The 25000-nt window shown below is 53.2% G+C and overlaps 2 protein-coding genes across 9 annotated transcripts; one reads left to right on the top strand and one right to left on the bottom strand.

Moving 5' to 3' along the window:
- The first annotated feature begins 7830 nt into the window (after window positions 1–7830).
- On the top strand, window positions 7831–19191 carry VWA5B2 (von Willebrand factor A domain containing 5B2). 7 transcript variants are annotated; one of them, XM_088838627.1, is made up of 19 exons: window positions 7831–7969; window positions 8055–8225; window positions 10156–10375; window positions 10556–10713; window positions 11244–11375; window positions 11605–11729; window positions 12130–12285; window positions 12705–12815; window positions 13142–13350; window positions 13438–13549; window positions 14004–14189; window positions 15045–15216; window positions 15314–15627; window positions 16138–16327; window positions 16430–16786; window positions 17752–17889; window positions 17977–18060; window positions 18158–18378; window positions 18464–19191. In XM_088838627.1, exons 1-19 carry the CDS (start codon window positions 7831–7833, stop codon window positions 19010–19012), a joined length of 3744 nt encoding a protein of 1247 aa, XP_088694753.1. In that variant the 3' UTR covers window positions 19013–19191. The 7 variants fall into 7 exon arrangements, with proteins under 7 accessions (XP_088694753.1, XP_055274681.2, XP_088694742.1 ...); XM_055418706.2 differs by having other exon boundaries at window positions 18134–18378; XM_088838616.1 differs by having other exon boundaries at window positions 15045–15228; window positions 18134–18378.
- A 104-nt stretch (window positions 19192–19295) lies between these two features.
- Window positions 19296–24283, bottom strand: ALG3 (ALG3 alpha-1,3- mannosyltransferase). Of its 2 annotated transcripts, none has more exons than XM_055418704.1 (9): window positions 24073–24283; window positions 22406–22505; window positions 22165–22312; window positions 21895–22055; window positions 21313–21433; window positions 20685–20890; window positions 20467–20543; window positions 19737–19879; window positions 19296–19614 (listed from the first exon to the last, which is right to left on the bottom strand). In XM_055418704.1, exons 1-9 carry the CDS (start codon window positions 24266–24268, stop codon window positions 19312–19314), a joined length of 1455 nt encoding a protein of 484 aa, XP_055274679.1. In that variant the 5' UTR covers window positions 24269–24283; the 3' UTR covers window positions 19296–19311. The 2 variants fall into 2 exon arrangements, with proteins under 2 accessions (XP_055274679.1, XP_055274680.1); XM_055418705.1 differs by having other exon boundaries at window positions 19737–19882; window positions 20468–20543.
- Window positions 24284–25000: the final 717 nt, after the last annotated feature.

The following is a 25000-nucleotide window of genomic DNA, read 5'->3' as shown; positions in this document are numbered from 1 at the left end:
TTTTATATAATCAAAATCATCAATGTTTTGCAACAGTGATTTGTTCTTTTGAAATGTTTTAGTCCTTCCCTACCACCCCTAGGTAACAGAGTTTCTGCAACATTGTTTTTCTATTAATTGTATAGTTTTATTTTTCTTATTTATGTTGTGAATGGTCTAGAGTTCACTGTGTATGTATTGTATATGAACATGGTTTCACCTTTTTCTATATAATGAACCGGTTTTTCCAACATTATCTACCAAAGAACCTATCCTTTCTTCAATGATGATGATGCCACATTTGTTGCATATTAACTGAAGCAACTTAACATGCAAACATATTATCATTTATATCATATCACACACATGGATCAGGGTCTCTATGCTAACACTAGCATACTGGTCTGATTACTGCCATCTTGTAGTACGTCTTGGTATCTGGTAGGGTAAGCTGACCTCTCTCTTTATATGTTAATTGCTAATTTTGAAACTTTTTTCTCTGTACATGCATATATATATAGGAGTAAATTTGTTACACTTCAGAAAATTCTCACAGATTTTAATTGGGATTGCATTGAATGTATAGATTAACTGGAGAAAAAGATGAATATTGTTATACGTTTCTGGTTATTTGGATCACCTTCTGTGTCCTTTGAGCATTATAGATTTCTTCATAGAAGTCTCATATGATCTTGTTAAATAAATATAATTGTTGTTATTGTGAAAGCATCTTTTTTATTGCATGTTCTACTTGGTTATAGCTGATGTAGAGATAAGCTATTGATTTTTTAAGATTGATCTTATATCTAGCTACCTTACTGAATTCTCTCCTTAGTTGTAATGGTAAATTTTATGTGTACATGTTTTACCAAATAAAATATGGTAAATTTTGTTGTATGTAAATTATACCTCAGTTAACCTGACATAAAATATTAATTGGGACATTAGTAGAGGCTAAAACTTGTAGGCAAGATCTTGATGAAGCTCAGGAGAGTTACACAGAATCAAGCAATCACTACAAAAGTACTTATTTAATTACAAAAAGAAAAAAATGAAAAATAGTAGCATTACAGTGAACAAATCTGGCAACATTATCTGTGATAGTTCAGACAAAATCTGAAGGCAATCTGCTAGAGAATTCCCTCTTGCTGGAGAAGTCAGCCTTTTTATTCTGTTCAGGCCTTCAACTGATTGGGTCTGGCCCACCCACATTATGGGCTTCCCTGGTAGCTCAGCTGGCAAAGAATCTGCCTGCAATGCAGGAGACTCTGGTTCAATTCCTGGATTGGGAAGATCCCCTAGAGAAAGGATAGGCTACACATTCCAGTATTTTGGGGCTTCCTTGATGGTTCAGATAGTAGAGTCTGCCTGCAATGCGGGAGACCAGGTTTCAATCCCTGGGTTGGAAAGATCCCCTGGAGAAGAGAATGACTACCTACCCCAGTACCCATTCCAGTATTCTGGCCTGGAGGATTCCATGGACAGAGGAGCCTAGCAGGGTACAGTCCATGGGATCACAAAGAGTCAGACATGACTGAGTGACTAACACACACTACTTACTTATAGTTCACTAACTAAATTTTTCTTCATTTTTTATTTTATATTGGAGTATAGCTAATTAACAATGTTGTGGTTTCAGGTGTAGAGCAAAGTGATTCAGTTATATACATACATTTGTCTATTCCTTTTCAAATTCTTTCACCATTTAGGTTGTTACATAATATTGAGCAGAGTTCCCTGTGTTATACAATAGGTCCTTGTTGCTTATCCATTTAAAATATAGCAGTGTGTACATGTCCATTCCATACTCCCTAACTATCCCTTCCCTCTTGTAAATGTAAGTTCATCACTAATTTAAATGTTAATCTCATCCAAACCCATTCTCTAAGTTGACTTGACTTATGAACTGCCAGCTAAACACAATGTGTTATCTGGATTCAATGGGAGAAGGGAATATTTTGAAGAAAATTTTTACAACAATCAGTGAAATTAGAATATTGGCTAGTTTAGACAATAGAACTGTTTTCAATGTTAAATTTCCAGAATTTGACAACTATGCTATGTTTATGTAAGAGGGTGCCCTTGTTCTTTTTTTTTTTTAATTTATTTTATTGGAGGCAAATTACCTTACAGCCCTTGTTCTTAAGAAAGATATATTGAACTATTTAGGGTTAAAAAGCACAATGTGAAGAACCTAAATGCTAATCTTGAGATTTTTGTACACTTTAAAAAAATTATTTCCAAATCAGATGTTAACAAATTAATTGTATGTCAATGTATGTTTGATGTCTTTCATAAGGAGAAGGATCTTCTACTGTCTTGTTTCCTGCTGTGGCTGCCACCTAACCATACAACAAGAAATATTTTTTGAGTGAATACTAATGAACTAAGCCATCTTCCAATTTGGGTTTCAAACAGGGACTGGGATTTTGGATATTAAGCTTGAGACAGGCTTCACAGGTGGTACAGTGGTAAAAGAATCTGCTTGCCAATGCAGGAGATGTGGGTTTGATCCCCGGGCCGGGAAGATCCCCTGGAGGAGGAAATGGCAACCTACTCCAGTATTCTTGCCTGGAGAATTCCAGGGACACAGGAACCAGGCGGGCTACTGTTCACGGGGTCGCAAAGAGTCATATACGACTGAGCATGCACCGCATAGGCAGGAGAAAAAGCTTTTTTTCTACACATAAGTCTCCTGGAACTCAAATATGAGTATGTAGATGCTTCTGAGGTTTGAGAAAACACATCTGCTGGTCCCAAACACAGGGAGGCAGCCCACAAGCAGAAGATAACCGAGGTGAGCTTTGCAACAAATGACCTGGATGCAGAGCATTTTCTGAGACCCTTTCCCTTCAAATTTACCCTCTCCCCACCCCATACCACCACCCTTAATAAAGGTTGTTGGCACTTTTGGCCCTAACCTGGGTAGTGTTCTCCTGACTTGGGGCGGGGGAAGGGGGCAAGTTCAGTCCTCCCTCCTGGGCCAGATCAGAGGAAAAGCAAAAACCTACAGGCTAGATTTTTCGGTGTTTTTTTTGGTGGTGGCCCAGGTGAGCAGGTATTCTGGAAAGGGAGCTCAGTAGCCCAGCGGACTGCTTCACACAGAGATTAGAAGATAGGGTCAATTTCAGTAATAGAGTCAGTAAGTTTTCCCACATTATCCCTCTGACTGAGTCAGCCAACATTTATTGGGCATCCACTGTATGCCAGGGCCCGTGGTGGAAAGAGGAAGTCACTCCAAGAGGCTCTCATTGGCTCAAGAGGTGAATGTGAGCTGTTGATTCAACCACTTGACCTGTCCCATTCCCTGCCTGGGCCCCGCTGGCTCCCACCTCTGCCCACTGGCTGGGCACAAGGTCTCCTGTTCTCCACCTGGCTCTCCACCTGTCCCTTTATTTCTTGAGGTCAGCCAAGACTGATGGGAATTTTCAAAAGGAGGTATATTAAGAGATTTAGGAAATTTAAGTGAATATTAACTAAACTTACTGTGATAATTGTTTTACAATATGTAAATATATCAAATCATTGTGTTGTAGGGCTTCCCTGGCCTGGTGGCTCAGTGGTAAAGAATCTGCCTGCCAATGCGGGAGACACTGGTTCAGTCCCTGGTTGGGGAGAATCCCATATGCTGTGGAGTAACTAAGCCCTTGCACTACAACTACTGAGGTTCACGTGCCCTAGAGCGCCTGCTCCGCAACAAGAGAAGCCACCCCAACAAGAAGCCCATGTACTGCGACAAAGAGTAGCCCCCCACTTGCCACAACTAAAGAAGAGCCCATGCAGCAATGAAGATGCAGCACAGCCAAAGATACATAAATAAAATTATTTTTTTAAAAATCGTTGTTGTACACCTAAAACTGATTCATTGGTATATGTCACTATATCTCTATTTATTTATTTATTTTATTTGTGTGTGTGACTGTGCCGCAAGGCATGCAAGATCTTAGTTCCCTGATCAGGGATCAAACCCATGCCCCCTGCAGTGGAAGCACAGAGTCTCAACCACTGGACCTCTAGGGAAGTCCCTCAACTTTTTAAAAAATTATGAATAAAAAGAGATTTAGGGAAAATCAAAGAGAAATAAACCACAAGATAAACGTTAATAAATTTGTACTGTCTGTGGTACCAGCTGTATTGTCTATCACAGTAGTCTGTGGTCTGAGGGCAGACCATCTGAGTTCAACATTCTGGCTCTACTGCTTTATTAGCTTATCATGAACAGGTTACTTGTCTGCATTTCGTTTTCCTCACATGTAAGATAGTACTTTTCTCTTGAGCTATTTTCATCATTAGAGGAGGTGACTGATCCATGCATAGTGCAGTGCTCGGCCAATAGTAAGTGCTTGACAAATATTAACCAAGAGAAAACGACAACAACGGCAACAAAGCACTCCTCCTTACTCTTCCCTTAGTTCTTCTGACTTCGTTTTTTGGTGAGCTGATCCCCCTGCTTCCTCTTCACTGCTTAACTCCCACTTAGGATTCCACTTACATGGCTTCCCCGCTCAACCACCAGGTTAGTTGCTGCTCCTAAAAGCTGCCAGCTAAAAGCTCTTATGATATGCTTGTAACGCAGCCCTCATCCCAGACTATGGTAACTGTGTGTTTGCCTTCTTCACCAGAGTGTGAGCCTTCCAAGACAGAGGCTATGCCTTTGTAGCTCTCTATCCCCCACGTCCTCCCCTATGCCTGGCACACAGCAGAGCACTCAGGCTCCAAGCCATTCCCTGCCTAGAATCTCCTCCACCTCCTGAAACCGGGGTCTGGGACCCTCTGGGTCTGTGCTCCCCCTTCTGGTCCTCAGCCACCTGCCATGCTGCAACCTCCCTCTGGGCCTCAGAGCCCCTCCACAGAACCCCCTCCTCCCCAGGGCCTGGCTTCCTGCACCCTGACCCCATCCTGCAGGACACTTCACACCTCTGGTTGAGCTGCAGACCCACTTTTCACTCCATTTGCCTCAGGTTAGACAGCCTCCCCAAGCAGAGGGATCTTAGGGCCAACCCAGCTTCCCAGCAAAGCTTGGCTTCTTCCAGAGTATTTTCTAGTCTCTGACAGAGATACCATCTTCCTGGGACACTGTTTTACAGTCAGGCTTTCCTCGGGAACCGAGGTAAGGACGTCTTTTTCCATTTCTGTGTGTTTGAGGACCCTTAATGACTGTTCCCTGCAGCTTCGTGTTTGTACATGTAGCTCTTGGCTTCTTCACTGAAGGGGAAAAGCACAGAACACCCATAAGGAGGTGGTCACTTGCCTGGACTTCCACGGAGCCCTCAAGGCCAGGGCTGGCACTGCCTAGGGACCTGGAGTGCATGGAGGGCCTGTCCACCCCACCCCCACCCCCACCATCTCCCATTTCTCTCCAAGCCTGGTAGAGAAACATTCAACTCTGAATGAGGCTGGGAGAAGGGAGAAGAAAGGACATGCAATCAGGGCTTAGAGAGTGTGGAAAGAATAGGGCTGGAACTCTGCTGGAGCTCCCAGTGAGCTAGATCATTGTGATGTTGGCTATGGCTCCTGTGTCATCCTTGTGCATTTCCACCCATGAAGTTCCCTGGGAAAAGGCTAAACTGTTTCTACCATGCTAAGTGGTTTGAGCAAGCGAAAGGCTTGAAGTGGAGGGTTCAATGCTCAAGAAGGCAGAGGATCCCCCTCTGGCATCAGTGTGGAGTAAGTGACTAGAATCAGGATAGAGTAAATAGGGAGGAGTGAGAATGCCGAGCTTAACTTGAAAGCCCGCTCCCCACTGACTGCACCCCACTCCCAGGTCTCCTCAAGCTCTCTTTGCAGAAGTTGAGTGTGGCCACTGCAAGACAGGTTGCATGGGTGACACCAGACATGGTCACTTTCCCAGGGCTCTTGGGGGAAGATTTTATGGACTTCCCTAATCTTTTGCAGCATAACACTATCAGTCCAGCAGGTAACAAAGGAACCTGATTACAGGCCACCAGAATGTTTTCTGCCGCAGGTGCTGCAGTGATGTGGTCGGGGTGGAGGTCATTTCTATGATGGGGGCCGTCTACAGCCACCAGAAGGCTCTGCAGGTTGAAAGGCCTCACTTCCAAGGTGGTGGGCAACTGAAGGTTCCTGGAAGTTATACCCTGATAGGGTGATCCGCCAACCCTCCCCATCCCCAGAAAAAGTGGGGAGGGAGATGGCACTGCAGTGGTGGGAAGATTGGCAGCTGGAGAAGGAAGAATCGCTGCAGTGATGGGAATCCCTGCATGGAGTGGACTGAAGTGTTCACACTAGCTGAAGACACCTGCAGGATGGGGAGGTTTCTGCAGGGATGAAGGAGCACTCTGCAAAGGAAGGGGTCGGGCTTTTGGGAGGGGGGGTCCTATGGTGATGCGTCCCTGGGGTTCGCTGCAGTGATTAGTGTCTCTGCAGTGATGAAAAGTTGAGCCATTGTGGAGATGAGGAGTGAAGAGGGTAGAGGTGGGATAATCGGGGTAGCTGGAGTTGCTGCAGTGCTGGTTTGGGGGGCCTGCAGATTGAGCCCTTCTGCTGCACCTGCAGAATGCCTCATTTCCTGAAGGATGGTAAGGGCGGGGCCTCAAAGGCCCGGGTCTCGCAATGATGCTGGGCTGTGCGGCAGCGGGGATGCGGCTCCTGCACTGCGGTGCCGGGTCTGGCTGGAGCTGCAGGGGCTGGAGCGGCCGGGGCTGGCGCGGAGGCGGTACCGCGCCCGAAGGGGGCGGGGAGCAGCAGCCCCGCCGCAGCGGCAGGCGGGGCCGAGACCGGCTGGAGGGGCGGCCTTCCGAACGGGGGCGGGACCGGCACCCTTAGGGCCGACGCCCCTGTGCGGACCCAGAGCGGTCGCAGCGGGAGTCCAGAGCGGGCGCCCCGCAGGTGTCCAGGTTGAAGGCAGCCCGGGGCGCAGAGGCAGCACCACCCACCCCGGTCCTGTCGTGCCGCCCAGAACTCCGCAGAGGACGCATCGGTGAGGCTGAGGCTGCCCGCGGGGAGGGGGACGATCCCTAGACCCAGCCCGCAGCATCCCCTGACAGTTCGGCTGTGGGGGCAGCGGCGACTGCAGCGCACCCCCCTCAACCCCCATCCCAGATCAGTTCTACCGGGATGGGGAGAGGTGCTCTGGACAGATCCAACGGAATCCCCCGGTCACCTCTCCCGCTCTTGCCTTCGTTAAGACCCCTTCTTTTCCCTTCCCACTTTGTTCTTCCCAACCGAACCCCCTCCACTCCGGCCTGCAGCCCGTCTCAGAGCCCCTCTCAGTTGAGGCGCCAGAGAAAGACTGCAGCCTTTTTGCTCCCCATTCCACACTCCGCCCCTGCTAACCTTTGCTGGTCTAGGTGCACCCAGAAGGATGCTGGCCCTTTAAACCCTTGCTCCCCACCCAGAGCATCTTCCGTCTCTCCACCCGCGCCACTTCCAACAGCTGGCATCTGCGGGGAGCCCCGGGGGGCCGGCAGGTACTGGGGTGGCGGTGAGGCCCGGGAGCGGGTAATGGAACAGCTGTGACACCCCACTCCCCCCACCCCCGCCGCCCCTCCAGGAGCCGGTGAAGGGGCTGCTGGGCGCCCGGAGCTCCAGTTAAACATTAACCCTCCGCTCCCCGGTCCCCGTGCTGCCTGCAGCTGCGCTCCTCCCGGGCTTCCCAGGTAACCGGCGAGGATGCCCATCTCGCCACCACCCCCACCCCACCCCCGGTCTCCCTCCCTTCGCCACCTGTCCGCCAGGTCGAGCCCCAGGGCTCAGCCTCTCGCCCCCCGCAGGTCCTTGTCCTCGTGCCGGAGTTAAAAATCTCCCCGCCGGCTTTCAGGAGGGTGGGGCCGGGCGCCCCGAACTCGCCCTGCGCACCCCTCATAGAGCGCCCCCTCCCCCAAGGGCACCATGCCCGGCCTGTACTGCCCCTCCAGCTGGACGCCGCTGCCCCTCACGGACTCCTGGGTCCGGGCCTGCGCCAACGGACCCTGCCTCAGCCTGCGGGCCCGGCTCACCTACCACAACCCGCAGCCGCAGCCGGTGGACGGTGAGGCCCGGGCGGGGGGCGGGGGGTGGTGCACAGCGCCGGCCTGGCAAGGTCCGACATCGCCTGTGCCCTCATCCCGCCCCAGGCGTGTTCGTGTATCCGCTGGCCGAGGCTGAAGTGGTTTCGGGCTTCGAGGCGGAGGCCGCGGGACGGCGCGTCTCCTTCCAGCTGCAGAGTCGGCGCCGCTCGCAGGCCGCCTGCTGCAGTGCTCTGGGCCCCGCGCTGGGGGCCTCAACGCCCCGCCGCTGCGCGCAGGGTGAGTCCCGGGCTCTCCCCGCCCCATCTCATGAGAGCAGACGCACTGTGCATCCCACCCCTCTGCAAGCACCCGCTCTGCATCCCACCCCTCCCTGTCCCGTCCCCTCGCCCCCCGCCCCGTCACCGTTTTTTTCGTTCATTGATTCACCCTTTCATTCGACCATGGAGGACTGGGCCCCTGACGCCGACCAGGGGCTGGTGGGATGTGAGCCAGGCCTGATCCGAGGCTTGCAGCCAGGTGGACAGACACAGCAGGCAGTCCACAGGCTCTCCCCTCTGGAGCTTTAGCTCCGGGGCCTGGGATGGGGTTTTGGTCATCTCTGAGTCTCAGCATCTCTCACAAAAAGTGACACAAAGGGGCTCAGAGAGTGCTGGGGGAGGAGATGGAAGCCCTCCCCTCTGCTAGGAGTCCTGGCTCACACTTCATTCTTTTATTTATTTGTGCATTTACTTGATTCCTGCACATGGGGTTTACCATCTGGGTAAGAAGAGGGACAGAATGCAGTGGTGCTGAGAGTTGGCACAAGCCCAGCAGGTAGTTGGAGGATAAAGGAAGCTCTGGGCTGAGGCCTCAGGAATATTTCAGAGACGGTGAAGCCAGCATTTGACTGAAAGGAAGGGCGGGGTGCAATAGGAAGGTTGAGAGGAGAGAAAAGGCACTCTACTCAGGGGCAACGGTGTTAGCAAAGGTTCAGAAGTAAGTGATACTGGGCAGTGGTGATAAAGTGCCTCATGTTTATAGTGATTCACGGTTTCAGTCGCTGGTGTCACCTCCTTTGAATCCAGAGAGGTGTGTAATGCAAGTGTTGTTCTCCTTCCCCCTCTAACAGACAACGAGAGGAGCAGCACAGCCTTTTCCGTATCGGGTGCTTCCCGTATATGGTCTCAGTCATTCCTCACCACAGTCGTATAATTATGACCCCCATTTTGTAAATGAGGAAACCAAGGCTCCTCTAAACAAGAGAGTCACCAAAAGACAGAATCAGAAGTCACAGAGCAGAGACTCAAAACCTGACACTGTGTTCTCTTCACTGTATCGTGCTGTCCCAAGCCTCAGGTGCTGGAGACAGAAGCCCCTTTCTTCCTTCTTACCTTCGTTTTTTCCTTCCATTTTCTTTTTCTCCCCTTCATTTATTCAGCAAGTATTTTTCAGAAGAATGGGTAAATGATCATCCTGGGGAAATGAGGCCCAGGAGGGCTGTAGAGGTAGGCTGGGGCCCAACCACGTAGGCTTTTGACTTCCACCTTAGACCCCTGGCCATCTTCCCCTTAGCAGCAGCGGTGCTGCCCATGATGTCACCAGTCCCCAGACAAACCCCTTTGTCTAAGTAAAATGGAATACTTGGTATGCAAATGTCCTCTAGCCAGCTTCCAAATAGATTGTTGTTCCTGAATTCCTCTTGGGCAGAAAATTCTGGAGCTACAAAAAAAAAAAAAAAAAGGAAAATTCTGGAGCCACAGCTAGTGGGCAGTGGGGAGTCCTCAACCCTCAACCATTCATGAGCAGGGTATTTGTGAGCAGGAAGGGTCCCAGGCAATGGGAGATGTCAATAAGTATTCTTTAGGGAAAAGAGGCCTACGGGTTGAACAGGCTGGAGCAGCTAAAGAAAGAGAGGCAGAGGGTATGGGTCCCACAGGACCTTGGGGGTGGTGTGGACATCCCCCTTCTCCTCCTCAGCTCTCCATTAGCAGTGATGTCACTTCTGCGTTTCCTGATGACAGCCAGATCCTTCTGCCATCAGCTTGCCTCTCCTTCTACCACCGTTCATCTCATGCCTCCATCTTACATCACCAATGCATTAGCCCGGCATCCTTCCAATCTCACAAAGTTCTCCTTGCCCGGCTCCCTGATTCTGTGCCTGCTCCCACCCTGTATTCCCCCATCTCCTCTGCTTCCAGCACCCTCTGATCCCTTTCCTCACTCATAGGTCATCTTGTCTTGGATCTGGCCCAGGCCCGGTCCACGCTGGTGCTGCCCACAGGCCTCATCGCCGCGGCCGGCACCATGACAGTGACCCTGCGGAGCAGCCGGGAGCTGCCCTCCAGGCCTGACGGGGTGCTGCGCGTGGCTCTGCCCTCTGTGCTCACCCCTCTGGCCCCGCCAGGCCCACCGGGGCCCCCCAGGCCTCCGGGGCTCTGTGACGACAGGTTGGGCCTATGGTGATTCCCTTCGTCCCTCCCTCGGCTTCTCTGGGTCTAGTGCGGGTGAGGGGGCCTTGGCAGGGTGTCCCGGGGGATTGGCAGGGTGGGGAAGGGCTGAAGCCAGTCAGCCAGAGGGGCTAGGGACACTGGTAGTGGCTGAGTGACCCTCCTCATGTTCCTTTCCAGCCCCACCAGCTGCTTCGGAATGAGCAGCCCTCAGGGTGAAGGGCCAGCCTGGGAGGAGTCAGCTGCTCCTCGGGATGTGTTCTTGGGCCCTGCCCGTTGCCCTGCCCCATACACCTTCTCTTTTGAGATGCTGGTGACTGGGCCGTGCCTGCTGGCAGGTGGGTATCCCTCCCAGTGTGGCGGACTGGGAAACAACTCAAGGCTCAGGGACGGGAGGAACACAGAACAAAAAGAAGATGGGGACCTAAGACCTGGGAACCTCTAGTCTCCCAGTGGGATCATCCGCTGGCTACTTCCACACAACACTCACACCTGTAGGCTTAATGATGTCATTCCTTTACATTCCACTCCACTCACCAGTGAGAAGAGTGATGCTTTCAATGAGACCAGTCCAAGTGATGAAGTTGAGTTTCTTTGTGCAAAAGGTGGAGAAGGATGTTAAATCAGCAGTTGGTTGATATAGAACTGTTTGACCAGCCAGGAACACACCTGGGATTTCCCCTCCCAGTCCGTGAAAGCAGGCAGAAGCCCCTTGTCTACCCTGTAGATTGGACTCTGAGAGCTGAGCTGAATCAGTCATGATCCTGCCCCCTGCCCCCCATTATTGTCTGGGAAGGTGATATTAGTGCTCTTGGGACTGGCTTAGGATGGCGTGATCATCACCTCTTCCTGCCTCTACCTCCCTCAGGACTGGAGAGCCCCTCTCATGCTCTACGGGCCGATGCCCCACCTCATGCCAGCTCTGCAGCCACCATCTGTGTCACACTGGCAGAGGGCCACCGCTGTGACCGGGCCTTGGAGATCCTGCTGCACCCCAGTGGTGAGAGACTGGGGCACACAGTGGGCTAGTGCTGCCTGCTTCAGGACCACCTGGGGAGCATTTTTCAATGATTTCTGGGCCCAAAGACAAACAATTGAGTCATTGGTGAGGGTGGACCCGACAGTGCAGGGAGGCTGAGCCTACAAAGTTCTCCCAGTATGGTGGCGCTGAGTGCTTGGGGTCTAAAGATGGGAGCTTCCCTGATGGAGCTGTGTCCCCTCCTCCCCAGAGCCCCACCAGCCCCACCTGATGCTGGAGGCCGGCAGTCTGAGCTCAGCAGAGTATGAGGCCCGGGTGAGAGCCCGCCGGGATTTCCAGAGGCTGCTGCGAAGGGACAGTGATGGGGACCGGCAGGTATAATGGCCTGGGGTCCTGGCCTCACCTCTGCCTGCATTAATGCAGGAGGAGCAGGGGAGCAGGCTTAGGTTGGGATGGGCAAGAGGCCTGTACTCTCAGTGGGAGTTCTCAGTAGCTGCTACCACCGAGACAGGCTAATGAGTACTATCACAGGAGGCCCATGCAAGTCTCCCTGGATGGGAGGGAGGGGGACACGTGTCTCAGAGGATGGGGAGTAGGACTGATACAGGCAGAGGCCAACCACCTGCCTCTGCTGTTGCCTTTATTCAGATGACACAAAAGGGTGCCCATCTGGGTGGATTGCATGGACAAAGGTCCCAAGGTTAGGTCCTGCTGCCAGCCCAGGTGGGAATTTCAGGAAGCCTGGCCCAGGATGACTCGGGGTTCCCGTGCTCAGGTGTGCTTCCTGCAGCGACGCTTCCACAAGGACATCCTGCTGAACCCCGTGCTGGTGCTGAGCTTCTGCCCGGACCTGAGCGCCACGCCCGGACACCTGGGCACAGCTACACGGGAGCTCCTCTTCCTGCTGGACGGCAGTAGTGTGGCGTACAAGGCCTGTGGGGCAGGGTGTGGGTGGGCTGGGGGTTGGGCGAGGCAGTGGATCTAGGTGGGCTGGGGGCTTCCCCTCAAAGACACACACACACACACACACACACACACAGACACACACACACACCTACCTCTCTCCTTCTCATACTCACACACATGTGTTTCTCCCAGATTACAAGACCCACCTCTCATACATAAATTTACACTAGGTCACACCCAATCCCAAACCCCAGGGTTCACACGTACCTCCACAGTCACATGGCCAAATGTCTCTCACAGGAACTGAGTCTCCCTTGCATGCCGGGGTCTCTCTCACAGTCACACATGGGGCCTTGCCCAGATTCCCTCATCTGGCCCCTCATCCCTTGTTGATCTTGGTGCCAGTGGGGCCTGCCTCACCCTGCCCTCCCTGGCCCTCCCCAGGATGCCATCGTTTTGGCTGTGAAGTCACTCCCGCCCCAGACGCTCATCAACCTTGCCATGTTTGGCATCTCGGTGCAGCCCCTCTTCCCAGAGAGCCGGCCTTGCAGTGATGTGAGTGTGACCTAGGGATTTGGGGGTCAGTTGAGACTGAACTGAGACATCTCAGGGGCTTCCCAGGTGGCACAGCAGTCAAGAATCCACCTGCGAATGCAGGAGATGCAAGGGACCCAAGTTGAATCTCTGGGTTGAAAAGATACCCTGGAGGAGGAAATGGCAACCCACTCTAATATTTTTGCCTGGGAAATCCCGTGGACAGAGGAGCCTGGTGGGCTACAGTCCATAGGGTTCGCAAAGAGTCGGAAACAACTGAATAACTGGCTATGCACACACAGAGTCTTCCCAGCCCAGTGTGCCCAGCCCAAGCCTTCTTCCCCCAGGAAGCTGCGCAGCTGATCTGTGAGAGTGTTGAGACGCTACAGGCTGCAGAAGGCACCCCGGATGTGTGGGCTGCTCTAGACTGGGCCCTGGGGCAGCCCCAGCAAAGGGCCCACCCTAGGCAGCTTTTCCTGCTCACCGCTGCCTCACCCATGGCCGCTGTGACCCACCGGACCCTGGAACTCATGAGGTGGCACAGAGGGGCAGCCAGGTAGGATGGGAGCGGGCAGAGCCAGGCTCCTGAGATTGGCCCCCGAGAGGGCTGCTGAGGTCATGGCTGCTCCCCTTCGCTTCTCAGGTGCTTCGCCTTTGGGTTAGGGCGTGCCTGCCGCCAGCTGCTCCAGGGTCTGTCTACTCTCAGCAGGGGCCAGGCCTACTTCCCGAGACCTGGGGAAAGGCTGCAGCCCATGGTGAGCTTGAGCCTGGGCCCTGCTCCCTTCTCCTCAGGTCCTTCTCCCAAGTGGCACTGAGTCTGAAACAGTTCCTGGTCAGGTTGTGGGGTCTCCGGGCACCCTGCTGTGGGGGTACTGCAGGAGGCCAAAGGTGTGGGGGACATGGCCTCTGACTACTCCCCAAATCTTGTCCTAAGTTTTGTCCTGGTACTGAGCCATATCCTTGAGAAGCCTTGCCCCATCCACATGGCACAGGCCAGGAGGACAGTTCACACCAAGCCTTTCGGACTGAACACTCCGTCTCCTTGCTTGTTCCTACCCCCGTTCCTCCTCTTGACCCAGCCTGCCCCTGCCCTGCTTGCCTCAGCAAGGCACTGGGCAGATAGCGGCCGCGGAAGGGTGGCCTCCCCACCCCACTGGCTGTGTGGCACCTCTTTCTCTCCCACGGCCTCCCTCTGGTCATTCCTCACAGCTGGTGCAGGCCCTGAGGAAGGCACTGGAGCCCGCGCTGAGTGACATCTCTGTGGACTGGTTTGTTCCGGATGCAGCGGAGGCACTGCTGACGCCCCGGGAGATCCCCGCGCTCTATCCCGGGGACCAGCTTCTTGGTTACTGCTCACTCTTCCGGGTGGACAGCTTCCGGTCCCAACCCCCGGGGGTAGGCCTGGGTTGTGGGGCAGAGGGAGGTGGGCCTGGGATGGCTGAAGCCCCTGTGTCTCTTCAAAACCCATTTCCTCTTCCTGGAGCCTGTCTCTGCCAAACTCATCTACGGCTACCCCCTAGACTTCCCCAGGGACCAAACTGGGTCCCTCAAGGTGCAGCCTGCCTCCCTCATAAGTTCTCCCACTGAGCTGTCCTGCAGAGTGATGCCTTTGGTCATGAAGCACACAGACAGCAGCACCAGCATTAGCTTTGAGGTTTTTGTTGAAACCTTCTCATTGTTTCACATGGTGCCCTATAAAAAGCAACATCTAGATTATTTCCTGTAACACTCAGGGTCATACAGAGCATCGTCTGGATGAAATCTCAGATCCCAATTCTGCTATGTACTGACCATTTGATTTGGGGCACTCAACCTCTCTGAGCCCCTTACACTGACCTTTTTCATAGGGGTGTTTTAATTAGAAATTCATGACTTGCACGCTGTTGGTAGGATACTTGACACAGAAGTGGAGTTGGATAAATGAGTTATTTTTATTAGGAAAAGCTTTATCTCTCTAGAAGAACCAAGCATGATAGCTCCTTTTTGATTGGGAGAGCCATATAATGGACTGATTGCCTCTTTCCCTGGCTGCCAGGAATCTCAGGGCCAAACCTGAAGCCCAGTCACAGCAGATATAGTAAGGCTCTGGTCAGCATGTATGCTTCCTCCTTTCTTAGTACTGGATTTTAATTTCTGCTTTATAATCTTTATTGCCTCTTGCAGTGAGCCATCTTAAATCCTGTTTGGAAAATGATAGCGTGTATAACTATAATCAGTTTTTTTTTCCCCTCAATGTCTATCCCTCTCCAGGGCCAAGAGCCTGGCTGGCAGAGCTTGGGCGGCTCGGTGTTCCCATCCCCAGAGGAAGCACCATCTGCCACCAGCCCTGGCACTGAGCCCACTGGCACCTCAGAGCCACTGGGAACAGGCACTGTGTCAGCAGAGCTGTCCAGCCCGTGGGCTGCTGGGGACTCAGAGCGGAGTGAGTGCCTGGGTGTGTGTGTGTGTGTGTGTGTGTGTTAGAGAAGTGGGCGGTGGGAGAGGCCAGGGCTGGGATCTGCTCTCCTGCCTCTCTGTAGGTACTGATGCTCTGACAGACCCGGTCACGGACCCCGGACCTAATCCCTCTTCTGACACAGCCATATGGCACCGCATCTTCCAGTCCTCCTACATCCGGGAGCAGTACGTGCTCACCCACTGCTCTGCCAGCCCAGAGCCAGGCCCAGGCTCCACAGGCAGCAGTGCATCCCCTGTCTCCCAGGGCCCAGGCTCCCCTGAGGGCAACACTCCCCTGGATCCCCCTTCTCAGCAGGGCTGCCGAAGCCTAGCCTGGGGAGAATCTGCCAGCTCCCGCTCCTGTCCCCTGCCTCCATTCCCACTGGCTCCAGTCAAGGTGAGATTCAATCCACATCCCACCATGCATCCAGCAAACGTTTATTGACCATTGGCTGTATGCCATGGATTGTGCAGTGGTTACTATTAAGTCTGCTTGAAAGAACAGATAGGTAATGATGATATATAATGATGATACCACGCGACACATGCATACAAGCACAGAAGTGTGACGTTATGGGGGTTCAGAGGCAAGGTGACTAACCCTGTCTGAGGGAGTCGGGAAAGCAAGAGCCTCCTCTGGAAGAATAAGAAGTCAGGCAGGCAGAAAAGGAAAAGACACGAGTGAAAACAGACAAGCCCGTGGGTAAAAACACGCCCCACATGGGGCATGGCGTGAGATGACACAGGGAAGGGGGCCAGGGGCCAGAAGGAGCCTGGCCTCGTGCCTAAGGGTGGTGAGCAGTCATCCAGGGTTTTAGACAAAAGGGCGTGTTAGTCATATATGTATGTCTGATCAGGCCAGGAGCTCTGCACTCCTTGACCAGTGGACTCCACTTCTCCTGTGCAGACTGGGGCTCTGAGTGCTGAGGTGCTGGGCCGTCGACGCAGAGTGGCTCTGGCTGGCCGAAGCCTCTCATCCCCCCAAGGCCGGGTGAACCCAGTCTCTGGATGCCCCCGGCACCCTTCTCTGGGTGTAGCACCCGATGGGGCAGGCCCTGAGCCAGGGCAGCAGCTGGGACAGGGCCTGGATGACTCAGGTAAGGGTTATGGAGGAGCTGGGTTCTGTCACCCAGGAGGCTGTGGGGAGGTGGAGCCCAGGGCACCATGTGGCCCCTGTTCCTACCGTTGTTTCTCCCCAGGAAACCTGCTCTCCCCAGCCCCCATGGACTGGGACATGTTGATGGAACCACCCTTCTTGTTCACCGCTGTTCCCCTCAATGGGGAATTGGCCCCTCCAACAGTAGTACAGCCTCCCCAGGCTCCACGCTGCCATGTGGTGATCCGGGCCTTGTGTGGGGAGCAGCCCATGTGCTGGGAGGTGGGTGTTGGGTTGGAGACACTGTGGGGGCCTCAGGATGATGGCTCACTGCCTCCGGCACCCCCCGAAAGACATAATGCTTGGGACCAAGCACTCCATCGACTGACAGCAGCTTCTGTGGTTCGGGACAACGAGCAGCTGGCTCTTCGAAGAGGGGGTGAGACCAGGGCTGACCGGGGTGAGTTCCTGGTGGGCGCCGTCAGGGCTCAAGGAAACAGTATGGGGCAGAGAGTGGCAGAGGCATAGGTCTGTGTGATCACTCACTGTACCTCACCTTGCTCACAAATGATTTGAGGCAGCTCACCCACATTATCAGGAAAAAAAATTAAGCAGGGTAATGTGGGGGGAAGGAATAATAAAAGGAAACAGAAAATGAGGTTACATTAAAGATATACACTATGAGGTTATGTACCCTTGCAAGCAGGGGACCCGAAACTGGCCAAGTTTCCTAGCAGCCAACAGAGAGGGAATTTCATCTTGTAATGATTCACAGTGCCCATAATGTAAAAACAAATCTGGCATTTAGGAAGATTATTAAAGTTAAAATGTCAGTTCTTCAGTTCCACAAGCCACACTTCACATGCTTAGTGGAGACTCTAAGGAATAATACATACTGGATCCTGTGGCTACCACACTGGATCACGCAGATACAGAATATTTCCATCATTACAGAAAATTCTACAGGGCAGTGCTGCAATGAGTGGATGGAAAAGGCACCACTCGATGCTTCCTCGGGGTTGTATCCAGAATGTTGCATTTGTGGGTAGCCAGGGAGCCTAGCCTTGCTAACACAAGGTGGTTGAGTGTTTAGCCTAACCACTTCTTGTCAAAGTTGAGGAGTCTGAGCTGGCCCCAAGAAAGAACTTCATTCTGTTCAAAAGTGGACAGAGGGCTGGGTATTCCCTGGCGGGCCAGTGGTTAGGACTCCACGCTTTCACTGCCAGGGCAAGCAAGGTTTGATCTCTGGTTAGCGAACTAAGATTCCACAAGCCTCAAGGTGCCGCAGAAAAAAAAAAAAAAGACAGAGGAAGAAACCATGGCATTATGGGAGCAGAGAATTTTTTCTCTGTGAGCCGCTTTGTAGAGAGTGGGTGGTGGGCGTGCACCCCCTCCCAACCCACACGCTGCTGCTTGGTTTCGTAGGTCATGCCCGGAGGTCCTGGCTCCGAGCCCTTCAGACAAGTAAGGTCAGCTCTGCCCCTTCTTGCTTCACCTGTCCTGTAGCTGTGGACGCTACCACCAGGGAGGTCCTGCCCTCAGCCCTGCAGGTGCAGAGCTCAGGTAAGCAAGGTCTCTCCCAGGTGCCAGTTCTCACCTCACCAGCCACCCTCCCAGACAAACTTCTCCCTATCCTCTGTGCCCTTACAGAGCCAGCTGAACCTGCAGGTACCCCTCCTAGCTCTCAAAGCCATGTAGATGCAGCTCTTTTGCCCACAGTTGTCCACTCTAAAGGTAACACTCAAATTCGAGGACACGGAGTAGGGAGCAACAGGCTTAGGGACCACCACTGAATGGCTCCAGTCAGGACTGAAGGGAGACTCTCTGGCAGGTGGCTGGGACCCGGACCAAACTGGCAACTCCAGTTCTGCTTTGGGGGACCATGCAGCCCCCATAGGAGAGTCTCATCGCCCACTCCCCCGGCCTCCCTCTCGGATCAGCCTGGGCCGTTGGAAGTCCAGAGGCCCAGACGGCCATAGGCTCTGCAGCCCCAACACGGGCCAAGTCAATGACAGCAGCGGTGAAGGCAGCGGCCACGACTACCTACCCTTGGTGAGGACTCGGGAGGTGGAGGGCGGCGCTGCAGGGCCGGGGCGCTGTCTCAGCCCGCCTCTCCCCCCACCTCCTCTCTCCTCAGCTGCGCCTGCAGGAGGCGCCCGGCTCCTTCCGCCTGGACGCTCCGTTCTGTGCAGCGGTGCACATCCCGCAGGAGCGCCTGTGTCGCGCCTCGCCCTTTGCTGTGCATCGGGCCAGCCTCAGCCCCACCTCGGCCTCCTCTCCCTGGGCACTTCTGGCCCACAGTGTTGGCCAGGGTGGCAGCGCCACAGCCTCGTGCAGCCCGTCCCCCAGCTCGGGTTCCGAGGGTCCAGCCCAGGTGGACAGTGGGCGGGGATCAGACACTGAGGCCTCAGAGGGGTCCGAAGGGCCTGGTGGTGCTGACTTGCGGGGCCGGACTTGGGCCACGGCTGTGGCGCTTGCATGGCTGGAGCACCGCTGTGCGGGGGCCTTCGGCGAGTGGGAACTGGCAGCAGCGAAGGCTGACTGTTGGCTGCGGGCGCAGCACCTGCCCGACGGCCTGGACCTGGCCAACCTCAAGGCTGCAGCCCGCGGCCTCTTCCTGCTGCTGCGCCACTGGGACCAGAACCTGCAGCTCCACCTGCTGTGCTACAGCCCCGCAAACATGTGAGGGTCACCCACTGCTCCGACTGGCACCACCCCCAACCAACTCAAAGTCACTGCCGCCCAGAGCCGGCCTCTCGGTGCTGGGAAGGGGTGGGCTGGCGACAGCCTGTCCCCACTGCTTCTCATTCCCTCCACAGACTCCTCCTGCCCCCACAAAAAGTGCCTGCCTGTGCTCTCTCTCACCCCTCCCACCCTCTGCCCCTTCCCCTCTGAGCTCTGTGCAGTTGCAGCAGAAGGGGAGAGAGCCACAGCCCCCAGATCCTATGCAATAAAGTGCCTCTTGGGACTGTCTTTATGAGTTCTTTATCTGCTGCGTGCCTGTCCCTCACAGCTCGGTCCAGGCACCTCCATGGAGGCTGCATAGGAGACTTGGTTTATTGGGAAGGGCAGAGTCCATCCCCATCCGGGGTCCCGAGAATGGACTGGAGGAGAACAGGTGGATCTCAGTGGGCTTTCTTGCTGTGCGGGATGGTCTTGGGGAAGGGCTGGGGGCCCAGCCAGAGCTGCAGTAGGATGACTGCATGGCATGCATGCAGGGCAGCAGAGCTGCAAGATGTGGATGGGTATGTGTTCCAGGAGAGCTCGATGAGCCCCAGCACCAGCAACCTAGAAAGAAGAGAGAAGCTCTGGGTTTCATCCTGTCTCTAGGCCTGCAGCTCTTCAGCTCACCCACTGCCCCTCCGCAGTCGTGCCCCTGTCCTCTCCCCCAGGGCTGTCCCAGCCAGTACCTGAGCAGGTGAGTGAGCCAGCGGGCAGGCGCGGCCCACAGGAGGTAGGGCAGTGTGTGGAAATACCAAACGTAGAACTGGTAGTGAAGGGAGCGGCTGAAGCAGATGCCAATGAAGTTGGAGGTGAAGAGGGTAGAAACAATCTGTAGGCAGTGGTCAAGGCCAAGGGCAGGAGCAGAGGGGTAGGGAGATTTCAAAGTAGGGGGGACAAAAGTCTGGGTGGGCGTCTAACAGCCCCCGGCTCTGCAGTTCCTAGATACACACTTTTGGGCAAATTTCTGAACCTCTTTGGACCCGTTCCTCAGTCCATGTGGAGACAATCAAATCTAGAGCTGTAAGGTCTAGGGATCCATCACTCACTAGCTGTGTGACTTTGGCAAATTACTTAACCTTTTAAAGCCCTAATTTTGTCATCTGTAAAATGAGGATAAAACAGAGTTTCTTGTGAGCTTTTAACATATGTAAAGTTTTTAGGACAGTGCTAGGCAGAGGGTGCCCCCTCATAATGGTAACTCAATGATATTTAGAATTAGGAATAAAACACGCTTAAGTATGTAAAGTGCTCAGCACAGTGTTTGGTACAGAGTAGGAATTCTACAAATGGACCCTGTAGCTATTACTGGGACCTCCTTTCCCTCTCCCAGATCAGCAGCTGTTCAGGGTTAGTTGACCAGGACCCTGTCTGCACCTGGAGAGGGCAAGACTTACCATCCCATGATTTAAAGGATATGGTTGGGTGTAAGGGGTTGGGGTGGAACCTTCCTTTTGGAGGGATCCTTCAGCAGCGACAGGATACCTTCCCCTGTCCTGGGGAGAAACCATTGAGACAACTTATCAAACCCTCATAGTGGGCCACACGGAGCTCACCATGTCCCCAAGCAGCCCCTAAGGCCTAGGTCCTTCACTCTTTCCCCCATGTCTGCCCAAGGAACTGCCCCCCTTTCTCACCTGTGCCACCTGCAGAGCGCAAAGAGCAAGAGCACGGTGAGGTGGGCAGTCAGAAGTGCCAGGTGGAAGGCACGGTTCAGGAAGACGGCCTCGGGGAGAAAGCGCCAGTTCACCGTCCAGCGGAAGAGAAACTGGCGGCCAAGGTCAAAGGAGCGGGATAGGTAGCCGACGGGGTTCTTCAGCAGGAAGGGAAGCCCTAGCACCACCTGAGGATGAGTGTGACATCAGCAGAGTTGCCCAGGCTCACCCTCAGCTAATCACTGAGGGGAGGGGGGATAGGGTATAGATCCCAGAGGTTCCCTAATTCCCACGAGGAGTAGCAAGAAAGCCAGCCCACCCACCCAGACCAAAATCTTGGGCCAAAAAGGCCAAAGAAGGTAATAACAGTGCTTTATATTTAAATGCATCTAGTCATAAATGTGCACAGCTAGAACGGTTCTCTGAGACCATCTAATTCAACACCCTTGTTTTACAGCTAAAGAAATCAAAGTCTAGAGGTGGTGGCTGTCCAGATCAGAATCAACTCCAAAACTCTGTCCCCTGGCTTTGAGGATGTCTCAAAAACGAAAGGAGTCCAGACAGAGTGGCTGCCACTTATCAGAAAGGGGACAGGGTAAGGAGGGAATACCTGAAGGACAGCACAGATGCCCAACTTGGGGAGGGCCCCACGGAGGCCAAATTTCGTGAGGAGAAGGAATAGTAATCCAGGGGCGAAGAGCAGCACATTCATCTTCACAGAGACTGCCAGGCTGGAGTGGATAGTGAGGAGGAAAAGTGAAGATCAGCTTCATCAGGGCCATGTACCCCCGACCATCACCACAGCAGCTCCCCGTTCCCTGCCAGCAAGCTCCAGGCAGAGGGTGAACACTCATACTCAGAACGACTGGAGGGGTTAAGGCAGCCTGGGAGGAGGCTGGGATAGGGAGCTGATACATCGTCTCTACACTCAGACTGAACCGCAAACAATATATTGAGTACTTAGTAAGTGCAACTGACCAACTCCAACCACAGATGCAGCCTGGAGGAAACAGGATAGGAAGAGGGTGGTGTGTGTGTAGGTGCCTGGGGCTGGGACTTTCTACACATCCTGGACTCACAGGATGCGAGTGCGGCCCTTAACTCACCTACACTATCTGGCCACTCTCTATGCCCTCTGCTGCGATGGAAATACAGAAAATGAAAGAAGGGTCCACAAGGGAGGGGTGCTGACCTGAAGCAGCAGCAGCCCCAGCTCCAGTGCTGGGCCAGCAGGAGGTTGACACTGAGGAAGAGCAGCACCATGGCCACTGGATCATTGAAGAGCCGCAGCACAAAGATGGAGTGCACACGGTAAGAGGCACAGCACACGAAGAAAAAGACGAAGGGAGGAACCTGAGGGGTGGGCAGAGTGGGGGACGAGGTCAGCTCACCAACCCCGAACCGTCCCCACTCCCCGGCCCTCCCAGTGTGGGGGCCCCTGTTCCTGGTGGTGAGAACTCACCTTGCAGGTCTGGTGGTAAATCAAGAAGACGAGCAGCAGAGTGGCCAGGTAGAGCACAGCGAAGATGTGCTGGGCCATGCGGATGTCAGCGCCTCGGTCGGTGGCATAGTAAAGCCCCATGAAGATGTACACGAAGCCAGCTGGGTACCTGGAAGAGAAGGAACATGAGTTCAGGTCAAGCTATTCAGCCTGGCATCCAGCCAGCCCTTCCCATCCTCGCTGAACCTCCGATCCCACTCACACGAGAGGTCCAGTGTCACCTTGCAGTTGAGTGTAGTCATAGGTGCCATTGATGACGCCCTCTACCTCAGCCATGTAGGCTTTCCAATCAATCTCTGTATCTGCGAAAGGACAGGATGGTGTGGTTACTTCGTGGTCCAGAATTGCTCTGCCTCAGTCCGTCAAAGCACAGAGTTCCAGCTCATTCTTGGGATTTCTATCATAATCCCTTCTCTAACTGATCTATTCTCTGCATGAATCCAAGTATCTCAAAATCAAACATGTCTGTAATGGAACTCAGAACTTTCCACTCCAAATGTGGTCCCATTCCTGTGTTCCAGGAATGGCACCATTAACCTCTCACTTGCCCAAGTCACAAACCTGGGAAACATCCTTGATACGTGTTTCTCTTTCATTTCCAACCCTCAGTCACCAAGTCCTGCCTATTCTTCACCCTAAATATCTGTCTCATCCTTCTCCGCTCAATTTGGGCGTAACAATCTCTAGCCTCAATGGTGCAATAGCTCCCTAATTAGGCTCCCAGCTTCCACTTTCACTGCACTACATTTTATTGTCCACCCTGCAACCAGAGAGCTCATCCTATAATAGAAACATCACATTTCTCTGCTTAAAACCCTTCAGTGATTCCCCACGGCTCTTAGATAAAGACCAGGTTTTTTTATTATTCCCATTTTAGAAGAGAAAATTATGAATTAATGAGGTTAAGTAACTAGCTCAAGATCAGTAAGCTAGGAAGGGAACAGTTGGGATTGGCACACATGCAGCTCTAAATTCTTTTTTTTTCTTGAGCTCTAAATTCTTAATCATCATACTATCTCCTTAACACAGCTTAGAGATTCCTTCATGATGTGAAATCTCATCTCTTAGTACTACCTTCACTTGATTTCTGTGTTCCAACTCTAATTATTTCATTTCTTCAAAGGAAGTAGACTTTCTATTTTTTCAATGTGAGCTCTCTGAAACAGGATTCTCTCCTAGAGTATAATCTGCCCCCACCCCTTTCTCTCTTTCCTCAGGGAATTAGCTCTTATTGTTGGAAGAGGACTCTAGGAAGCATTCTCTGACTCCTCAAGCCTGGCTGAAGTGCCCTCCTTTGTCCATTATAGAATTTTGTCTAGTACCATTATGATGAATATAATGTAATGTAATTTTCTTTGTCCAGGTCCGCATACACAAGTAGGAAATCTGTCTTTTTCACCACTATACCCGTGGCACCTAGTATGGTGTTAGCCATATAATAAGCACTCAGTAAATAAGTAATGAACGAACTGTCTTTAGCAAGTAAGCTTTAAATCCAGTGCTTTGTGCCTGGAGAGGAGTGACCAATAATGCCAAACTGACTGTAACAAAATGCTATCACAGAGAAAATACTTCGAGACCTCAGAATTCAACAGATGAGGAGACTGAGACCCAGCAAGGGATGTGACGTGTCCAAAGCCATAGAGACAAGCAGCAGCAGCCATTAACTTGGACCCAGGTTTTTTGGGGGAGATTAAGATCGAGTTTGGTTTTCTGTGGAGCAGACTTGGGATTTGGGTAAAAGATATTGGTCTGCAATCGATGGCTGAGTGGATCAGGGGTCTAAGTTTGAGCTCCGAATGTGGGTCCCAGTTTTGAGTGGGGGTTCGGTCTCCCTCCCCCTCCTCCCCTCCCCCTCGGCGCACTCACATGCCACCCTGTGAATGACCCAGAAGGTGATGCCCACCTCCGCCAGGCAGAGGCAGGCGGCCACCAGCAGCGTGTAGCGCGGTTCCAGCAGCAGAAGGCGCCGCTCTTGCCAGGCGCGCCGCAACCACTGCCCGCACAGTCCTGCAGCCCGGGTTGCCGGACCAGCCCGGCCGCGTTTCCGCAGGCCTGCCGCCATCTTGACGGTGCGCCTCTCTTGTGGGCCCGCTGCCCCGGAAGCCCGACTCTTTGGTACTTAGGTTCCGATCCCGGCGCCACGTGTCCCAACGGACTGAGCGCTGACAGGAGTTGTCTGAGTCCTTGTTTACGCCTCGAAAATTTCCTGTTTTCACATCTGTCTTCCCTGATGGAGTGCACACTCCATACGAGCAGGAAAATTCTTACTCCTCAGTACATACTTAGCCCGGGGCGCAAAGGCGCTAATGTGAATCGAACGTTTGCCCAGAAAAGTAACGTTTCTTTCTGCCCGCGCCATGTCTCTTCCGCACCTCACCTCCCCAGCCCAGCATAACACTTCGCCCGTGTTGATATCTGCGTTCATGCCTGTCTTTCCTGGAGAGCAAGACCCGTGTCCGCACTACTCCCGCCACCCTTCAGAGCCCTCCGGGTGCTCAAAACTGGGAAGAAATGAATCTTTTATTAACATTCAGGCTTCTTAATGGAAAGAGCTTGTCAAACTGAAAATGAGGTGGGTAGTGACGACCCGGAATGTATGACACCATGAGTGTGGCTCTCAGAAGTTTGTGAGCAGTGCATCCAGAGAATTCAACGCACGGACGATGTGACTTTCCCACCCGGAAGATTCTTTCCGGAGCGCTTAGCGGAGGACGGAAGTTCCACGTGTTTCTGTTGAGCTACTGCAGATGCCGGGCGGAGACACAAAGGCCACGCCTCCCACATGCCACCATTC

The sequence above is a fragment of the Moschus berezovskii genome, chromosome 1 (assembly GCF_049115385.1).
Source record: "Moschus berezovskii isolate FMDL1 chromosome 1, NW_MosBer_1.0, whole genome shotgun sequence".
NCBI lineage: Eukaryota > Metazoa > Chordata > Mammalia > Artiodactyla > Moschidae > Moschus > Moschus berezovskii.
This window is presented reverse-complemented; position numbering and strand designations above follow the sequence as displayed.

Bases quoted from the DNA above. Each gene is read 5' to 3' on its own strand.
- VWA5B2 (XM_088838606.1), top strand. From the start codon at position 7,831: ATGCCCGGCCTGTACTGCCCCTCCAGCTGGACGCCGCTGCCCCTCACG. The intron at 12,816-13,141 runs GTGAGTGTGACC...TTCTTCCCCCAG, and splicing joins AGAGCCGGCCTTGCAGTGAT to GAAGCTGCGCAGCTGATCTG. The intron at 15,628-16,137 runs GTGAGATTCAAT...TCTCCTGTGCAG, and splicing joins TCCCACTGGCTCCAGTCAAG to ACTGGGGCTCTGAGTGCTGA.
- ALG3 (XM_055418704.1), bottom strand. From the start codon at position 24,268: ATGGCGGCAGGCCTGCGGAAACGCGGCCGGGCTGGTCCGGCAACCCGG. The intron at 22,506-24,072 runs GTGAGTGCGCCG...GTCCTTTCGCAG, and splicing joins GGTCATTCACAGGGTGGCAT to ATACAGAGATTGATTGGAAA. The intron at 19,880-20,466 runs ATATCCTTTAAA...CACTGCCTACAG, and splicing joins CCAACCCCTTACACCCAACC to ATTGTTTCTACCCTCTTCAC.